The sequence below is a fragment of the Orbicella faveolata genome, unplaced genomic scaffold (genome assembly GCF_042242905.1).
Source record: "Orbicella faveolata isolate gen_17 unplaced genomic scaffold, um_ofav_v1 contig_14, whole genome shotgun sequence".
Classification (NCBI taxonomy): domain Eukaryota; kingdom Metazoa; phylum Cnidaria; class Anthozoa; order Scleractinia; family Merulinidae; genus Orbicella; species Orbicella faveolata.
Genome location: NW_028301541.1, coordinates 8,758,309 through 8,779,238, shown reverse-complemented (window position 1 = coordinate 8,779,238; position 20,930 = coordinate 8,758,309). Strand labels below are relative to the sequence as shown.

Sequence of the window (20,930 nt, the reverse complement as noted above, 5' to 3'; positions counted from 1 at the left end):
TCTCCTAAGTTTTAGTATCGATTAAGAAGATATACCTTTGTGGTTTTATAGCGTAAAGCTAAGAATCGTATCAAGTTTTATATTATCATTAATATTATTCCGAGCAAATCAAAGCACCCGAACTCTCCCAGTTCCTTTCATTCAGTAACCGCATTGCTATAGTCGTTTTCTGAAGCTCTCTAGGGCTAGAATAACATGATTCCTTCTTCCTCTTAAAAGTGAAATCTTCGTATAGGTGATCATACGCTTTTGAGTTCAATTTGAAATTAATCTGCACGAGTGAGTTTTTCAAAAAGCTGAAATTGCACGAGCCGCTTCGGCAAATGTAATTCCAACTTTTTGAAAAACTCACAAGTGCAAATTAATCCCAAATTGAACGAGGAAAACCGTATTATTGCTTATTAATAATATGAAAATGAAAAAGTTCGTGTGGAGGAAGTGCCGAAAGGTCTTTCTTGAAGCCATGCATTTTTTTTTATTCAAGAAAACTGTTTTCAAGTTTTCCGTGCAACATTTTCGTCATCATTTTACGTGATATCATTGGCTTAGAAAATTTCCTGTTGTCTTTCAGCCAATCATAATCCAGAAATACGATTTGTAATTTGCACTGGTGTTACACTTTTTGCATTGGTGTTACACTTGAACTGCACTGCCTGCAGCCAATCAGAATCGAGTAATTTTTTCACGTATATTTATTATTATTAAAAAAAAGTTAACTCAAATGTTAACTCAGAAGTTGTTTGTAGTGCCACAAGAGCTGGTCTGCCATTTATCTTTCCTTGCTATTTGGAATCAGGGTGATGGAGATTCACATCTTTTTTCATTTAACTGTGAGTACTGATCGCAGTATTAGCCAATCAGTAAAGGAGGTGAGAATTAATCATATGAGCGATCACGTGATAAAGGTTATAAATACCGTCTACAGAAGGGGTTTCCCCGAAGAGAATACAGCCTCCTTTCCCCGTATTGAGTTAATAAGCAATTTAAATTTCGTTTTCGATGATTTAGTTATAAACAAGAATGGAAGGATTCCCCCAAATGAGCTTACGTCATTACCTATTCGTATGACTTTACTCGCTGTCTGCTTCAGAATTGATCACATTTATTTTAAGATGGTGGAGAACAGATAAACATCGAGTTTCTGGCCATTTGTGACCATTTTTTCCCTTGTAATAATCCAAATTTTAAGTTTGTAATCGATGGGTAACTTACGCACTCACACAAGACACGTGCTACAGGGGCAATACGATGTGTGTTTTTGCCATCAGCCCGTTTTTGCTAAGCCTCCCGTCCCTAATAAATGTCCCCTCCCCCCTCTTTACTAACTGCCCTCCTTGAGCTAGATCGAATCATTGCGATATGCTAGGTAGGTCTAATGTGGACACTTCAATTCTTCCCTAAGGAATTATCAGGCAGTTTAGTCTTGCGCACCAAATTAGTCCATGAAGCTACTAATCTACTCCCTGATGGAATTGAATCTATTAATCATTCCTTAAAATCAATCATACCTAATGTCTGATTAATTTTTAAAATTAAGCTGTTTGGCCTCATTAGCTCTAATTAACGATTATGTTGTTTTCACCTATATTACTTCTAATTAATTTCACCCTATTCAGATGGGCGGGGCGGTCAGGGGGGAGGTGGTCAAATAAATTTGGTATGACATGTCATATTACTCGGAACTTTACGTTGCCGTGGCTTTCGTACTTTCGTGTGATCATTCTTTCATTTTTATGACTCTCAGCCATTATATTATTAACTTTGATTTAGTTTTAATCGTTTTCTGACGAAGAAATCCAAATCCAAGATGGTGGGTCTAAGAGATCAAAATGGTGTCTGTTTAACAAACATGACACAATTAACACTTGATCTGACGTCATCTCATGTTGTTTACTTCAAGAGAAACATTTTTGAGTATCCTCGAAGTTCGGTTAGAAATAATCTTAAAGTTACGAAAGGGAGGGTGGATATAAGGCCGTATCTACGGAAATCCGGTCCGGTCCGGAAATCCCCGGCTAATACCAGCTATCCACCCTGCCTGGCCGAACAAAATAAACTAAAACGGAGATTGAGTTCACGGCATAAAGAACATGGTTTTGTTGGTTTCCTCTTACAATTGCGCGCTTGGGTAGCCAGCTACATTGCAGGGGAACTTAAACGCAGTTTTCTGGCCTTTTCCGTACTTCAACGCTAGCCCGCGAAATTAAGTGGTTGCGTGTCCTTGCCGTATCCAGGTATGCAAGACAGACGAACTTACACGGCGGCGCAAGATATAAATCTTACTTTCCAGTAGTAAAAAAAATATTTTATGAGCGAGCGCAGCAAGTGAGTAAAATATTGTTTTTAACACGAGAAAATCAAATTCACATCTTCAAGCCACCGTGTAATTTTCATTTTACTATAAAGACAAACTGACTGTTTGCGCAAACACTGTGAAAACGCGGGAAATGACGTCTTCAATATTCTTACTGGTGAGTATATGGAGAATACGCCACTCAGATCGCGGATGTGGTTTTGGATAACTTTTACGAGTGCTGTATTTTCCAGTAAAACACTCGTGTTTATGTAATAAAAAGGAATATGCAGCTTTACTTCCCCTCAACCTACAGCTCCTACTAAAATGAAATAAAAGAAGTAATTTTAACTGAAGGGAAAGGAAATTAAAATTGGAGGACCGTCAGCAGTCAGTGTAAGTTACAACCTATATCAACTTGAATTTGAAAATAAAAGTGAATGAGTCGCCCAATAGCGTTTTCAGAAAATTGATGTGTTGAGAGTTAGCCCTTCTGCTCGGCATAATGATCTTGCTCCCATAAAGAAAGGATTAACGCTCGAAACTTCAACTTCGCAACGCAACTAAAGCAGTTATTAATATACTTCTGTTAGTTTTAAGTTTTCAATTAGCTAAGTGCTGCAGGTACTGTCGACGACGCATGTTTTTTTTTCCAGTCGCCTAACATGCCTGGTTTGGGGGAGGGTGGGGAGGGGGGGGGGGGGAAGGGGGGAAGAGAAAGAGCAACTCTCTCATAAAAAGGGCGGGGGTGCTCATCATACCTTAAAGGGGATTCGAAAGTGGTTTTGGTACCTCTCGGGGTGTTCAGCCTCAAAAGGTCCACAGTGGGAACTTTTGCAGTGCCATTTTATAGGCTATATTAAGCCGATAAAAAGATGACAGAAGATGACGTGTTGTTTTAGAATTAGTATCTCTTGGGGGTGAAAATTGTTTTACGCCACGCCCACAAAGCTGGATCTTGGTATCTTTTATGGACTATTTTCAAAATTTCCGACGACCACCCCCGTCCTTTCTATATGGGAGTTCACCCCCCCCCCCCACCCCTGGGGCTAATATAGCTGAGAGGTAGCCTGCAGAAACGGAGTCCAGCTGAGATTTATGTTACTTGCAGTTTTAATTTATTCCTCTAGATTGAAAATTTAAAAATAAACAAGAGACCCGTCAACTTTACCTAAGGAGGACATACTTAAAGGATGAAAAAAAGTTCTTCTTGTTTGGCTACAGTACAATGTTCACGATAAATGTGATAAATGTCATGCGAACAATTTCTGATGTCACTCTATTTTAAACTCTTATTTACCTGACAAAACTTTAACCAACAGGTCAGCGTTTTTGTTTCACTATTTACAAAGCTAACTGTAGACCTTACTGGTAAACAGGAACTTAAATCCTTAAATTTAGACTTCCATTGGCCTTTGTGTTCCACAAAAATTCGGTCTACTTTATATACTCTTTTCATTTTCTACGCTAATCAATCGATTCGCAACGGATTGGCGAAATTTCAAATCGTAAAGCTTTTTTGTCTTGTAAACAAGGTCTGATTTATGAAAATACTAACAAAACTAAGATGTTCAGAAATATAATAACGTCAAATAAGGAAATGCATGTTATTTCTGACGTTAATTTACTGTACTTTAAAATCCTGCTTTCTTCAACTTATCTTAACAATTGCTACAAAGTGTTACGCTCAATGTTTTTTTCATCAGGTACATTATTTACAAATTGAACAACGAATTTCGCTGGTAAAACACTAGGTGTATCAGTTAAGCCTTAGTTACACTGCTTATTTTTCCTCGCAGCGAAGATCCAAACGATTGAAATCATCATCTTACATTCCTAAACTATTGCTTACTTTACTTGCTAGAGAAGCAACGGTTTATCCTAAAAAAGGTGAATATATATGAAATAAAACGCAAAAATTTTGTTGCGCATATCTCTCCCGATGCGTCCTTTTAGAAAGAAAAATATCAATAGTTAAATGTCAATTTAATTTATATACAGGTTGGTACTAGGAGTAAAACTGTCCGTTGAGGTCATGGCATATTTTTCTTCTCATGCGATCACTCGCTGCCGTCCTGGTCATTCTTGCCAACACCTGACAGAGTAAATAAACAAACAACAACAAAAAAGAGTCACCATCTAAATTTATTTCCTTAAATTAAAAAAAAAAAACAATCGGGGCTGCGCGCGCTCTGATTAACTCAGTATTATATTTTATGCTCAAAACAAGACAACCGTGTTTTACTATCTGGCCGAAGTAAATAATCTGAAGCCTTGAATTATATCGTCATAAAACATTACGGTATGTTAAAACACTCACGAAATATGTGAGGCACTCGCTTGTTCCTCTTACTTTCCTAGATTTCTCGTTCTCTAAAATTTCCCTCCGAATTCGTTATAACATGATAAATGGCTGTGGCCTGTTGATTGCGTTGTATTACACTGTAGGTAATTTCATGGTTTACACTCTCATGCTCGACAGAGCTAGTTATCAGTCATAAAAAACAAACAATACGTGAGCCGAACAAGATCAAACGACAAACACTTAAAAAAAATAGATGTAGAAACCTAAACACACTTTCGAAAATACATACAGCTTGATCGATGACATCTCAGGAAAACTGTAAGTAAATGCCAAAAGCCGTTTATTAAAAATTAGAAAGCACTTATGCATGTTTTCATTGAATCTTACCTTTCTCTCCAAAATCCAATGTCACGTCATCTCCAATCAATATAAAAGGTGCCCACCGGTTCACATCATAGCCCTTACTTCTCATCCACTTCATGGCCTCGTGTAGAGATTCACCAGCACTTTCCCCAGCGACAAGGTGATCGTAGAAATGCGTCATTAACTGCTCTGTTGCTTTGTCATCCAGCGCCCACAGTGATACCAGCACTGAGCGTGCGCCAGATCCTAAGAATGCTCGGGCAATTCCAACAGCTCCCTCGGCCTTTGTTTGCCCACGAGCACTGTGGCAACAGCTAAGGACTACCAGTTTAGCTCGCAGTCGAATCTTTGAAATGTCAGACATTGTCAATAAGTAGAGTCCTTCTTGAGGTATTCCGTTAGGAACACGAAAAGATGGTGCAAGGGCAATTGCTCCTCTTTCAACATCACCGTGTGCGCCGATATGAATCAAAGCCACTGAATTCATCGCTTGTAGTACTGCCTGCTTTGTTGCTTGCCGTCCCAACAAAGGCTCAACTCCTAACTTTTTTGCTACCATCCTCGCTTCGTTTTCTGCACATTGCAGTCGAGAAATGTTTGTGAGTTTTCCTTTGAAATGCACCTCACCAACATCAGGATTTCCCACTATCAAAGCACCCGTCTGACAGTGGTAGTCCGCTGGACTTTCATTAATGAGCTTGAGAGTTGTTAGAGAAGGAGCAATACGGATCCTGAAAGTCTCAGATAGGTACTTTCCGCTTTCATCAGTTAAGGCGGCAAATGGAATTTGGTATAAAGCGCGATCAGGAACAATGATGATTTCAGGGCCCTCAAGGAAGCGCGCCACAGGAGCGATGATTAGTTTGTAACAGATAGGAAGGTTCATTTTAGGTCCTTGGTCAGCTCTACGTTCCTCTCCAATTCGCCAACCTTCATGGCTGTCCTCATTCCATGTTTTCGATTCTGGTAGAAAACCGTGTAAGCATTGGTCTTCGCAAATCTCCTCTGGTAAAATGCCAAAACTTCTGAAATCAAAAAATTGTTCCAAATGCTGCCTTGATCCTTCCCGAACTAACAGGTCATTTCCTTGTATCACCTGGAAATGTGTGGTTTCGCTTGCTTTAAGAATCCACAAATGTATTTTGTCAGAATAATATGAGACGTACAGGCAAGTGCGGTTAAACACTTTTCCCACCATGCCTTCAAGATCAGACCATGCTCCAGAGTCAGCTGGCATTTGATTGTCCAAAGAGTACTGAGCTGACATTAAATCTGCCAAAGCTCTGGCCTTCGAAAGATCTGAAACATACAGAGCTTCAGTAGGATTCCCGGTTTCGCAGAGTAAGTTACTGAGATTTCTGTAGCAAAAGATATTTTGATCCGCGATAGAAATCTTAAGTTGATCGTTGTCGCGGAGGGAGTTGCGCATTTCCTCGCATTTTTCAATACCAGAACGAAAATACGAGATTGCTTCCTGAATCTTTCCTTGTCTCTCTCTAAGCTTTGCCATTTTAATGAGAGACCGCAACAGTGTCTTAACATCTCCAGTCTTCTCACTTAATGCAAGTGCCTTCTTGATATATTCTTCCGCACCATCATAGTCAGACTTCGCGAAAAGAAAACCTCCGAGGTTCAGATAACTACGTGCTTCTAGTTCCCTGTTTCCAATTTTTTGGCTTATAGCCAGCGCCTTTTCAAAATATTCTTTTGCTTTTATTAAGTTACCTACAGCTTGCTCCACAGCTCCTTGGTTGACGCAAACGCTGGCCACTCCTCTTCTGTGTTCAATGTCTGCAAAGATGACAAGTGCTTTCTGGTTATATTCGTTAGCCTTGTGGTACTTTCCAAGAGAGGAAAAGTTAGCTCCCAGGTCCAGAAAAGAGTAAGCTACAGTACTCCTGTCGCCAATATTTCTGCCCATAGCCAACGATTTTTCAAAGTACTCTAAGGCCTTGCCATGTTCGCCAACTGAATCATACAACACTCCAAGGCTCGTGTAAGAGGAAGCTTCTCCACTTCTGTCTCCAATTTCTTTCTGGATCACAAGTGCTTTCTCGTGAAGTTCTCTAGCCTTCTCATATTCGCCAACTGATCGATACACCACTCCAAGGTTTCTGTAAGAAGAAGCTTCTCCACTTCTGTCTCCAATTTCTTTCTTGATCACAAGTGCTTTCTCGAAATGTTCTCTAGCCTTCTCATATTCGCCAACTGATATATATATCGTTCCAAGGTTTCCGTAAGAGGAAGCTTCTCCACTTCTGTCTCCAATTTCTTTCTTGATCACAAGTGCTTTCTCGTAAAGTTCTCTAGCCTTCTCATATTCGCCAACTGATCGATACACCACTCCAAGGTTTGTGTAAGAGGAAGCTTCTCCACTTCTGTCTCCAGTTTCTTTCTGGATCACAAGTGCTTTCTCGTGAAGTTCTCTAGCCTTCTCATATTCGCCAACTGATTGATACACCACTCCAAGGTTTGTGTAAGAGTCAGCTTCTCCACTTCTGTCTCCAATTTCTTTCTGGATCGTAAGTGATTCCTCGAAATGTTCTCTAGCCTTCTCATATTCGCCAACTGATCCATACACCACTCCAAGGTTTGTGTAAGAGGAAGCTTCTCCACTTCTGTCTCCAATTTCTTTCTGGATCGTAAGTGATTCCTCGAAATGTTCTCTAGCCTTCTCATATTCGCCAACTGATCCATACACCACTCCAAGGTTTGTGTAAGAGGAAGCTTCTCCACTTCTGTCTCCAATTTCTTTCTGGATCACAAGTGCTTTCTCGTAAAGTTCTCTAGCCTTCTCATATTCGCCAACTGATCGATACACCACTCCAAGGTTTGTGTAAGAGGAAGCTTCTCCACTTCTGTCTCCAATTTCTTTCTTGATCACAAGTGCTTTCTCGTGAAGTTCTCTAGCCTTCTCATATTTGCCAACTGATATATATATATTTCCAAGGTTTCCGTAAGAGGAAGCTTCTCCAATTCTGTCTCCAATTTCTTTCTTGATCACAAGTGCTTTCTCGAAATGTTCTCTAGCTTTCTCATATTCGCCAACTGATATATATATCGTTCCAAGGTTTCCGTAAGAGGAAGCTTCTCCACTTCTGTCTCCAATTTCTTTCTGGATCACAAGTGCTTTCTCGTAAAGTTCTCTAGCCTTCTCATATTCGCCAACTGATTGATACACCACTCCAAGGTTTGTGTAAGAGGAAGCTTCTCCACTTCTGTCTCCAATTTCTTTCTTGATCACAAGTGCTTTCTCGAAATGTTCTCTAGCCTTCTCATATTCGGCAACTGATTGATACACCACTCCAAGGTTTCCGTAAGAGGAAGCTTCTCCACTTCTGTCTCCAATTTCTTTCTGGATCACAAGTGCTTTCTCGAAAAGTTCTCTAGCCTCATATTCGCCAACTGATCCATACACCACTCCAAGGTTTGTGTAAGAGGAAGCTTCTCCACTTCTGTCTCCAATTTCTTTCTGGATCACAAGTGCTTTCTCGTAAAGTTCTCTAGCCTTCTCATATTCGCCAACTGATCGATACACCACTCCAAGGTTTGTGTAAGAGGATGCTTCTCCACTTCTGTCTCCAATTTCTTTCTGGATCACAAGTGCTTTCTCGTAAAGTTCTCTAGCCTTCTCATATTCGCCAACTGATCGATACACCACTCCGAGGTTTGTGTAAGAGGAAGCTTCTCCACTTCTGTGTTCAATTTCTTTACTGATAAGGAGAGCTTTTTCAGAGAGATTTTTTGCTTGTGCGTATTTACTTTGACGGAAATGCACTGCTGCTAGTTCTAAGCTCAGCTTAACTACGCTTTCTGCGTATTTTATGGCGTTTGTGGTATCGCTGATAAGACTACATGCTTTCCACATTGTAAAATATATCTTTACGTAGAATGATTTGGTGAGTTTCTCGTCTTTTATACCTGTTCTTTCTTTCAGAATGAACAAGCATTCCTTGCATAATTCGATTGCTTTTAGGAATCGATTAGTGTTGAGAAGGTAGCCTGTAACAATGAGGCCGATCGAGATGACTTGTACAACTTCGTCTACGGTGTACATGTCACTGAAGAACTTCTGTTAGAACAAAACAGAGAGTAAAAGTGGACAAAAATTTGCAACCATGTCGGTTTATCCATTTGCTAACTGCTGTTGTTATGATTTTAATATAAACATTTATTAGTATACTATTGCAGTCTGATTCAGGAAATCGTAGCGCAATTAGAAGATTGCAGCGAGGAGAGTTATACATTTATTTTACATGGAAAGACAGTGAACTCACGAATGTCTATATATGTTTGCAATGATTGCTTGCTTGATCTGCTGAGATTAAAATAAAGGATTTTTGAAAACGAGAGATTTTTTATGAATATCTATTCTGTTATTTGCTTTTCAAAATCTGGAAGCACTTATATACTTAAAAAATTCTTGCCTCCGTTAGTACACAGCAGGATGTAAGCTCGAATTAATTCATCGCACAAATTTGGTTACATAGTTTAGATCAAGTTTCGGTTTAAACTCCGTTTAACGTTTAATAGTAATTTCTGAGAAGAGAAATTTATCCGGAAATCCAAATTATTATTGATTTTACATTGCTCTTATTAGAACACGAGTTTATCATTTCGACTGGAACTTCTAACGCACATTACACTTATTTGGCAATTTAAATAAGTGAAAAAGATTAAAAATGGAATGACATCTCAACAATACGTCTATCATCCAGGCATGTGTATCATTAAACAGTAAAGAATCTCTTTTCAGATTTCCTCTGCCTTCAGCAAGACAAAGTTTTAGAGCAAAGTAAAATAGGACTACCATAATATTACCGTTCAAAATTGTTGGCGTGGAAATATGATTAGCGTCTCTAATAACTATTTCCTTACTATTATATCATTAAGGTAATCTTTGTTTGAAAAACAACTAATAACAATATTAAAATATAAATAACTTAGTAAACTCACCACTCCCCTTTCTCTTGGTTTAAAGAACACAAAAGCGACAGTCTTTCTTTACTTTGCTATCCTATAGGATAAGAGAAAAATTAAACACCAGGTCTGATTCAAGACTTTTATTCCAATTTAATAAATCCATGTTTTTGCCTCTAACTCCATGCTGATATAAAAGTACAACAGGGATGACAGAGATACATGACCGAAACATACAGAAATAAATAAAGAAAGTAATTAAATAAATAAATAAATCAATAAATAACTTTATTTAAGTGCCAAATGTATTTAGCACTATTGTGCTAATTGAGGACACAGTAAATGAATAAACAAACATCACAAATGGAACGCAAACGTTTTAGAATACCAACTTGTGGGAGGCTGACCAGTTGGCTAGTGATACAACGTGGTTGAGAAGTTGAACTCGGAACTACCGAGAACAAAACCAGAAAGTGGTAAGGTGGAGGATTATTTTGAACCAGCACCTCAAGATTTCCAACCCAGCGCACTAAACCACTCGACTACCCTGCCCTCTCCTACAGACAAAGGTTAACTCCTCAAGAACTTCAAAGTCACGGACAAACATAGAAAACATACATTCCTTCAAATTTACAGACAAATATAAACAAACGTAATTGGACTGATTTGCCAAAGATAAGTTCACAAAACTGAAAGTCACAGATGTACAGGAACCCGCGAAACTGATTTTTTTTTCTCAGAGATAAATTTAGACGCAAAGCGCCTAATAAACGCAGAAAACTGGAGCTTAGAGAAGAAGAAGCACAAAACTGCAGGTCAAACATGAATATAAACGCATGTAGCTGCCAATCAGAGAGTGACAGTCGTGCAAAACTGATAGTCACAAACAAAATGAACACAAAAAAAGAAACCCACAGAGGAAGATCAGCGTGCACGAAACTGAAAGTCAATAAGGATTATCTTCTAAGGCATGATTTTCTGCAACTGAAATTACAAGGATTTCAACATCCAAATTCCTACAATATAAATTTAAACGTATTATTTATAATCCTCTGAGCATAGCTTCAACTTACTATTTTAATTGTTGCTTGAGATGTTCGAATCAGACAATCAACGCGGCGCTTCCCCTAAGAACAATGTGTGTTTAATATTAATAATTATTAAATTCTCAACCTCGGATAATGCAATTATAGCTTTCTGATTGGTTCACTAGATCTCGGTTACCAGCCATTATACCTGCGTTTGACTTTATACGGAAATGAATGCGGCAAATGTCGTTCAGCATAAAATTTTCCCCGGGAAGCCAAGTTTCGTCGACAGAAAAAAAAAATGGATGAAAAAAGCAGATTTGGTGAGCTATCCACGGAAGAAATACAAGAAATCATGGACAAGGCTGTCCCAGAAACAACAAAAAAAGCCACAAAGTTCGGGATGAGATTATTTAACGGTACGTACCCGTTAATTTTCAATTAAAAGTTGCAAAATTTCAAATACGACCGTCGAGATTTTACGCATTCATGAAGGTTACGTAACAACAACAACAATATTTACCTTAATGTTACAGAGTGGCTTGCTAGTCCTGGTGGCACCACATTTTCAAAATCAATACAAGAAATGTCAAAAGAAGAGCTGAACGTTTGTTTGAAGTGCTTTTACACGTCAGCGAGGAAGAAAGATGGCACATATTATAAGAGTTCATCCACGAAATCCATAAGAGCCGCCATTGATCGTTTTCTTCGCTCGCCGCCACACAACAAACCGTTTTCCATAATCTCTGACCCCGCTTTCACTGAGGCAAATAAAGTTTTGGACGCTTTCGTGAAAGACCTAAGGAAAACGGGTAAAATAGCTGGCGTCGTTCACAAAAACGCAATCTCGAAAGAGCAGGTGAAGAAACTATTTGAGAGCGGCGAACTCGGCCCAGCCGACAGTTTGAATCCTGCCCAGTTACAGAGGACGGCTTGGTTCTACCTCGGCCTCTTTTTTGGAAGACGGGGACGTGAAAACCAGCGACAGTTGACATCCGCAATGCTTTCTCTACGAAAAACTCCACAAGGGGTTGAATACTACGAACTGAACAGAAGTCAGCCTGGTTCCTTGCCGGCTACAAAAAATCACCAGGGAGGCCTCGCAGATGCTGAGGATGAATCGGATGCGAAGATATTTTCCGTCCCGGCATCTGAAAGATGTCCAGTGGAAACGCTCAAGAACTACTTGGGTCATCTCAATCCAACGTCAGATGCTCTGTTTCAGAGACCAAGAGATGGTCAGAGCAAGAAGTTCAATCCCGCAGCCGACAAAATCTGGTTTTGCAGCGCACCTCTGGGTACAACTACGCTCGACAACATGATGAAAGAGATGTCAAAGCGAGCAGGTATAGAACCACATCTCACAAACCACTGCCTGAGAGCTACATCTGTCACAGTGCTTTCCGACCATAATTGCGAGACGAGGCACATCAAGTCCATAACGGGACACAAGTCTGACCAGGCAGTTGAGTCCTACAACGAGCGGCCTTCGATGGAACAACAACAGAAGATGTCACTCGCTCTCAGTGATTTCATTGGAAATGCGTCTTCTGGTAGTGCCACTTCAGTGCAGGGGAAGGAAAACGAAATACAGCAGCAGAGCAGACCAATGCCAGACGAATTTCCCCATCAAGAGTCCGGGAGAGCAGTTCTTGTCGAAAATAATTTTTCCACCAGTTCAACCTCCGTTTCACGGCATGGCGATCAGAGAAGCTTTCCCCAGTATTTTTACAACTGTAGTGTAAATGTCCACAATTATTACTCTTCCCGATGAGTTTGAACTTTGAACACTTGAGGACACTGCAGTAAGGTTTTTACCAGTACAAAACAGACCGTGAAGTTTGGATTACTGTAAATTGAGTTCAACGGTAATTTGCTTCGCTTTTGATTTTTCATTCAACTGCTCGCACGGCGGTGCACTCATCATGTGATCATGAGATCATGTAGTTTTGGCGCCCGGAAGTCACCTCACTTTCCGGTCGTTTCTTAAACTTAAATAAAAATTTAGCAAAACCGAAGGTTGAGAATTTAATAAAACAATTATTCCATTCGCGCTTGTTGGATATGAGATTGGTTATAGCCAACTCGGCCCTACGGGCCTCGTTGGCTATTTACCATCTCATATCCAACGCGCGCTCATGGAATAATTGTTAAATATACAAATGAATATATTAAAGATCTTATATTTGAACTGCGGAGAAAGACATGTACATTCTTCATCATCTACGGGCATATTACGAACTCACAGCGGAGTGACCAGCACCCAGCTGGCTTGATAGGCCAGGAGCACTGCACAGGCATCGCAGAGGTCATGGGTTCTGTTTTTCTTGTTTCAGGCTTTAATTTCACAACTGCTTAAGTTGTGTGTATAACTGCGATGATCAATCATCTCTTCATTAATAAATATATATGGAAAAAAAATTGTGTACAGTAAAGAGGAGGGCATACATCGAATAGACGATATCTTATAACTACTAGGTTAAGTTCACTGTTCTTACCGTTACTAGATGAGTCAAAATCAGAATGAAATCCAATTCAGTCTGGATCAGCAAAATCGATGTTCCTTTGACAAGGACAATAAATTATCAGTGTCATTTAAGTCTTTTCAATGCACAGTAACAACATCAAATATCTTAGAGGCAATCAATCTTTGACTTTTTTCCTCCACTGTGGCTAGCTACGTAAAACAAACAAAAAGCTTTATGTTCTCAGTTTTGCAAGATTACAACACAATCAGTGTACACAAGTATTTTGTAGGCAATCTCAACATGCGTAATCGTGTTATCCCTTCTAATGTATGGTTAACAATCATTGTAACAGTTTCAGTCTTTTTTAAGTTTATTTTTCCTGAAAAGCACCACTTGCGAGGTTCAATAAAGTGTGTATGTATGTAGAAATAAAAGGAGAGTAGAAGAGGATATCTACCGAAAACAAAATGAATACTGTCAGAACTGCCACGAACCTGATGATACAAATCAAATGAGTACTCACCTCTACTTTTAATTCCCTTTTCCACTGCGAAAGAAAACCTTTCAAGGCCTGTAACACCACGTCACATCACAACAGGGACTCTGTCTGCAATCAAGTGACAGAAGAATCACCAAAGTATTGTTTTCGTTTTCTTTCCAGTGCATTTAATTAACACCAAGATACTGAACTGTAAAACGGAGAACTTTCTGATTAGAAAGAAGTCCAAAATCCTTATTTTTATTTTTTTACTTCAGAGATTCAAAAAAAAAAATGTTCCGTTCAGCGCCCACTCATCAGAATTAATTTTCTGAAAGAGGTTATTATTTTTCTATTCCACTCCGAAATGTTGTATTTTTGAGCAATTTTATGTAATGTATGGCAAGGTTTACCAAGCCTAACATCTTATTGACTATCAGCCAGTTAATTTGACGAGTTTATATTTCTCAGTGGCCAATTGCGATTTATAAATATCACTAACTGCTGTGTTCAAGTAATGATATAGTTTATCTTAAATATACAATAGTTATCGTTGATTCTTTAGTTCAAAAAGTTAATGTGATATGTTACGATTTTTATCGACCAAATTTAATGTAGATGCACATGTGAGGTAAAAACCAATTACTCACCGTTCGATGAGAAATCTAAATCAGAATGAAATTCAAATTTCTAGCCTCTAGCAGCTAAAACAGCGTCTCCTTCAAAATAACATTGACGTACAAATTATCAGACTTTCGAACCATGGGATACGCTTTCGGTTTCGACAGGCTGTGGAGTCTTTTTTTATATCTGCTGAACATGTATCGAATTAATTAAAAAAGTAGAGCGAGAAGCTAATTAACATTTGAAGACCACAGTAGCTATTTTGGCATTTGTGATTCTCTTTAGCCAGTATCCAGTCCTATCACTTATTTTGTGGCTTTTGGCACTGTCTTATTTTGGTCTTTAATAGCATCTGTCACTGCCACACGATAGGCAGGTTTCATTTTTCCCTCGCGTTTCAGTTTTCTGATTCGCAATTTAAGTTACAATTACGCAGTTTAGGTACATGTTTGTTTCCTTGATACAGTCAACTCTCGCTGTAGCGGACGCGCTCGGGGACTTCGTTTAGTATCCGTAATAGCGAGAGTCCGTAATAGCGGGATGTGAGATAAAAAGTGCCCTTAACATGCAGAAAATAACATAGACAATGTCTGTGGAGCAAGGACTATTGTGCAGCCGATAAAAAAAGAATTGATAAAAAGATAAACATTCCAGAAGTCTTTTGAAGTGTTTTTTGACAGTTGATGAACCGCAGACTGTAATTTTATATAACTATGTTATATGAGAAGTAGGTGATGTTCGCTTCATCGAGAGTCAAAACAATAAAATTGTCATTTTGGTACCTGACGAAAGTGTCCGTAATTCCGTAATGGCGAGAGGCCGTAATTTACGGGAGTCATTTCCAGTCAAGCCTCTGTAACTTTTGCCGGGGATCTGGATTTTGTCAGCAATAGCGAGGTGTCCGCAAGGCGAGAGTTCACTGTAGATACTGTACATACATGCATGACTCAACGTGTAAGATTTTAATAACTTCCTTTCGTCTGTGTTGCTGACGGGTAAGGAAATGTGCAATGAGATGACTGAAACGACACGGGAGTTCCACTCAGTATTAACGGCACCTTTCCTTCAAACAAATCATTTCATTAAAAATCTGTTTTCCAGGGGGAGGTTCTTCGGAGAGGGTGATCTAATCTTCTCCCAAGATCACTATGTTTGACGCTGGCCTTGGACGATCTTGGGCTTAAGATTATGGGTGACCTACCCTAACCGGTTAAAATATTTTCTACGGGGATTAATGGTTGGCTGAGTTGGATTTTTTACCTGAGGTATTGACAGGTAACCAGCTCTGTGAATTAGCCTTGCTACTTCCCTCCCCCCCCCCCCCCTACCACTCCCCACTCAGCCTTTCCAACCAATCCTAAAGGCGCGAGTTACACCCTGTGACAACACCCAACCACCTAGATCATCAGACAACTGTTTTTTTTATCTGATAACGACGGGAGAACCAAACACACGTGCAAGGCTGCACTTACTACGTAATCCGGAGCTTAAGCAACTGAGACGCCAAGGAGAGTGCAGGGTAAGAAGTATGGGTTATTGACCAAGTGTGAGGTCAAGATGGCTGAATATTGGCCAAGTTCTCTTTTTGCGTATTTATGAACCGAAACGGAGTCGAGGTCCATAAACTGGAAAAAAAAAAAAAAGACCGAGGCCAATATCAAGCCATCTTGACCGAACAAGCTTGGTTAATAAAGGATTTATTATATGGCTTTCGGGAAAATTTTTCTTGCGGGACTCGGCGGGTAGTCCCGAGCGGGCAAGATGGAGCCATCTTGCCCGCTCGGGTAGCTAGTCACAGCGCAGGATTTGATTCATCTTGCCCGCTCACGGAGGTAGCCATATAATAAATGTATTTACATTTTACTTTGTTGTTAAGAATCTCGCAATATCTAAGACTATTCAGTGCGTCTATCAGTTTTAACAACTAGCTCCAGCTGAAAATGCAAAGAAAGCGTTTAACTCTAAATAGAAATTGAAAGAAAGAGACCCTCGTGATTCACTTTCTTCAAACAACCCTGAATTTGGCTTGAATTTCCCTTTGTTCTTTTATAAAGTATAGTTAAGAATTTTACCAAGTACTATGTTGTTATTACGTGCACAGCCTTTGTTTCTTTGATTACTGGGTTGCTGTAGTTGTTTGCTGAACGGCTCCTTAATATTATAACAATCTGTATACTTCTTCTTCTTCTTCTTCTTCTTCTTCTTCTTCTTCTTCTTCTTCTTCTTCTTCTTCCTCTGAAAACTGAAATATTTCCAAGCTGACTCAGATGTGTCACGTTATTCTCAGAAGTTGTTTGCAATGTCACAAGAGTTGGTCAGTCATTTAGCTTTCCTTATTATTTTGGAATTGGCGATGGGGTTTCACAGTTATCCTCTTTTCACCGTGAGCGCTGTTAGCAATATTCATGGCGATGACAATTAAACCTGTGAGTTATCATGTGATATAAGTGATAAATAGGTTATCATGTGATATAGGTGATAAATACCTTCTTAAATAAGGGATTCCCCTGAATTGGTTAACTGAGCAACTTACGTTTCGTTTTTGGTGATTAGCTAATAAACAAGAACGGAGGGATTCCCCTGTTTTAATTTAATGAGGAAGTCACGTTTCGTTTTTGGTGATTAGGTAATAAACAAGAACAAAGGGATTTCCCCGAATGAGTTAACGTCATCACGTGTTCGTATGACTTTCCTATGTTCTGTTTTGACCGATTACAATGAGAGAGGGCTGAATAGGGTTGCTGGAACTGTCGGTTCTCAGTTAAATTTTCGGCGATTTCTCAGCTATCAGCCGTGAACTTTCCGAGAATTTCAATGTTTCCCGAGACGAAGTTGAGGGGAACACGGAGATTCTCGGGAAACAAAATTCACTGTTCCCCTCGGGACCAGTCATTAAGTGTTAATTAACAACTTCAAGATATCCATAATCTCACGACCGTTTTAAGTACCGCCGACGCTACAGTTACTTATTTACTTTTTTCAAGAACCTAACATAATTGAAAAGTAGTCTACAGAATTGGACTCGAGCTGAGATTTATATTGCTCACAGTTTTAGTTTATTCCTCTGGACTTTGAATTCAAAAAAAAAAAAAAGAAGAAAAAAAAGAAAAAAAATACAGGCCCGTCCTGTGCGCTATGAGATTGGTACTTGTTGAAAATTTCCGGACTACTAGAGAAACATTTCAATTTATTTTGAACGAGATAGAAAATAAAATAACGAGGCGAGAGACCATACATTATACGCCGAGCTGCTAATGCTAAGCGTGTGGCCTTGTTGGGCCAGCTCATTCCACCCTTTTTACTGGTGTTTTTTTGCCGAACAGGAACGTGTTTGCATCTCTTCTCCTGCCTTTTTTGTGAGAGTTAAGCATGCGCCAGGGATAGATTTATGACAAAAAGACCTGGAACATCACGGGTGAGCATTTAAACGAACGTAAATCTCTGCACGGCGCATCGATTACCCGTGCCTCCAAGAGGTAGACTCTGCACCCCAACAATTTTAGGCACTGGTGCCACATTTCATTTGGAACCCTTACGTTCACACGAGGAGAATTTGGAGTGCCGTGCCCGAAAATGGGCAGCATGTTGCCAATTATGTGCCGTGCCGTGCTGTTTTAGCGCATGTAAATGGGGCTTATATCTTATCTCCGTACTTGTGTATGAAAGAAAATTAGTTTCGATGTAGTATAGGTTGATGAAAACTGAGTGAACACACATCCTGTGAATTGTGTTTGTGTATAAGATCAGAATTGAAACTTGCATGTGCTTACGAGGTTCCAGGAGTAGGAGAGAAAATAGTATAAACTTTACCTCTAACTCATTCATCAAGAAAGAATATTTCCAAAGACATTATCAAATACAGCAACGATTAGAAAATTCTTGTTGACGTGAAAAAATGTTATAAATCCAAAATGTGTATGGTGGAGAACTTTCCTTGACCTTTTCCATGATCTTTCCGAGTTTTCCCTGACTTATGTTAAGCAGTTATCCTCAAAGTATTGTCAAAACAGTCTATTATTCAAGGTATTTTCCCACATTATGACGCACTAAATGCATGCTAGTGTTAATTGTTTTACTGGAATTATCTGGTTTCCTGACTTGTCTGCTGTTTTTCAAACTTTTGATATTTTTTAGCCTGTTCATTCTCAGTAAGTTTATTGCTTTTCCACGACTTTCCATGACCCAAACTTCAATGTCAGGACTTTCCATTCCTGAAAATGAAATTATATAAAAATTCCATGACTTTCCAGGTTTTCCATAGGAACCCTGAGTTGAATTCCGAAGAAAGGGAGGAAAGTAACAATAAACTGCGCGACAGAGCAACTTAGAAATGAAAAATAACTTCCCTTGAAAACTAAACAACCAACTCGCGACGGAAAGCTGCCCAAATATTATTCAAAAAAGAAAAAACGACAATGACACAGTGCAAGGTGCAACTTGTAGCAATATGGCCGCCACTTGAACCCTCGCTAGTACCCAGTCCACCTGATAGACAATGATCTTCGATACCCTGGATAATAAAAAACAATCGACTGCGCATGCTTGCAATCTTACATCCGACAAAAATTTTGAATTTTTCCCGCTATTGGCAAGAATAGGCTGCTGTCTCGCTAAGGCTCGACAGCAATTACCCTTGCAAGCGACGGGTGGGATCTTCTATCTTCTGCCCTAACTGTTTCTCGTTGAAAATAACTTTAAGTCCCTAATTCTGCGGGACTGTTATAGCCCCTCTGTCCTCTTGTTCCAATCCAGACATTAGGTTCTTTTTCTGTCAGTTTTAAGGGTTAAAGGAACTCAGTCACGGTATTTACGTTCTAATTCGCTCTGCTCAAACTAACGTAAATTACTTTCCTCTTACATGCAATACATTCAAAACAACCAACACTGTTTGATGGTTGGATGCTCAGGCATTCCAACCTCATGAGAAATAACCAAATAAAACAGAGAAAGGAAAAAATTTTACCGCGAAAAAGCTGATTATCACCGTCAGACTTAATGCGCGTAGAAGTACCCGGCTTAGACTTGTCGGAATCCTTCCTCTTTTTGTCCGCAGCATTCTTCGCCTTCCTGAGGCGATTTTCGTCTCCGGAGTTTGAGGCAATGTCATCCGACTCATATTCTTGAACCACTAGCCAGCGGTCTTTGCTGCGGTCAGCAATCTTTATTAACTTCTACCTCTTTTGAATGATTTGTTGTGCTTCCTGAGACAAACTATGTACTTGAGTGGGGTCGTCAGCACTGGTCTTTATTCGGGAAAGGAGGCTTTCTAGTTTGGCGTTCACCTCAAACTGCTTTCTATTACCCTTGAATTTAAATTCTGAAGCGGACCTCTCTATTTTCGACTGATCTTCTATCAGCTTTCCCTGGGCTTCGAGTTATGTGTTAAGATATCCCTTGAATAAGGAAAAAACTTCGTCCACCGGCTCTGAACTTTGAAGTTGAGGATTCTCTGGTGTTTCTTTCTCTTTCCTTCTCTCAACGTTAGATTCCGAGTCGGACATTACAGCGAGTAAAACGAAGGGCAAACATGTCGGCAACTGGAGCGCGCGAGAGAGAAAGAAGCACCTCGTGCTAGTGAATATATGGTAGGCAGTGGCCAATCAAAAGGTGCCACAGAAACTCCTGGAAAGAATTGCTTACAAACCAGCGGAAAATACATTTTGTGTCAGTTATTTTGGCCTCGCGCAAAATTAAGTTTAAATTTAAGAAAACCTAAGAATAATAATTTACGAAGATAGAAAAAGACTGAAGAGACAATAATAAACCATAAGGAAACAAGGATGGCTAAGGATGGAGGAGATTGACACGGATTATACAACAGACGAACTTGAAAAACTTAGGCTAAACTTTTCAAAATGCGCAAACCGTGACATAGCTCCTTTAATACATCCAGTTAAATTGCAGAGTTTTCTTTCTTCTTTTTCTTTTTCCAAGGTTATAGGCCCATCCTAAAAACCAGTCATGAATATGATCCCTTGTTGCCTCAGTAACACGAACCTGACCAATGTAAGTAAACTTTCAGAGACGATGGAGAATGTCCTCAAAGTCTTACGGTCTTTTGGCAAGCCTATGCTAAGGCCCTGTCCATACTATACACCGGAGGAATTTGATAACGGAGGTTTCACTCTGAGAACGCAGCAAATGTTTTCCGTCCACACTACGCCGGAGGAGTTTAAAAACGCAACAATCACCCGCCATTTTGGATTTACTCTGTCAGGAAAATCACGTGATTATCGTGACGCTGTCGTTTTTCAAAATGCTTCGTTTTCAAATTGTTTTCCGTCCACACGAACTGACGAGAAGGCGTCGTTTTCAAATTCCTCCGGTTTGAAGAACGTTTTCGAAAAGCTCCGTCTTCGTGACGGATTAGTGTGGACGGTAGGACTAACCGTAGAAATAAAGCTGCGTTTTCAAATTTCTCCGGTGTAGTGTGGACTGGGCCTGAGGAGTC

General features: G+C 39.6%; 2 protein-coding genes across 2 annotated transcripts; one reads left to right on the top strand and one right to left on the bottom strand.

Annotated features, from left to right (window-relative positions):
• Positions 1 to 3,388: 3,388 nt before the first annotated feature.
• On the bottom strand, positions 3,389 to 15,778 carry LOC149113817 (uncharacterized). Its single transcript, XM_089286476.1, has 7 exons — positions 14,506 to 15,778; positions 13,901 to 13,984; positions 13,408 to 13,472; positions 10,955 to 11,008; positions 9,918 to 9,978; positions 4,986 to 9,033; positions 3,389 to 4,388 (listed from the first exon to the last, which is right to left on the bottom strand). Exons 6-7 carry the CDS (start codon positions 9,016 to 9,018, stop codon positions 4,354 to 4,356), a joined length of 4,068 nt encoding a protein of 1,355 aa, XP_089142602.1. The 5' UTR covers positions 9,019 to 9,033; positions 9,918 to 9,978; positions 10,955 to 11,008; positions 13,408 to 13,472; positions 13,901 to 13,984; positions 14,506 to 15,778; the 3' UTR covers positions 3,389 to 4,353.
• Positions 11,344 to 12,795, top strand: LOC149113818 (uncharacterized). Its single transcript, XM_089286484.1, has one exon. It carries the CDS (start codon positions 11,496 to 11,498, stop codon positions 12,681 to 12,683), a length of 1,188 nt encoding a protein of 395 aa, XP_089142610.1. The 5' UTR covers positions 11,344 to 11,495; the 3' UTR covers positions 12,684 to 12,795.
• Positions 15,779 to 20,930: the final 5,152 nt, after the last annotated feature.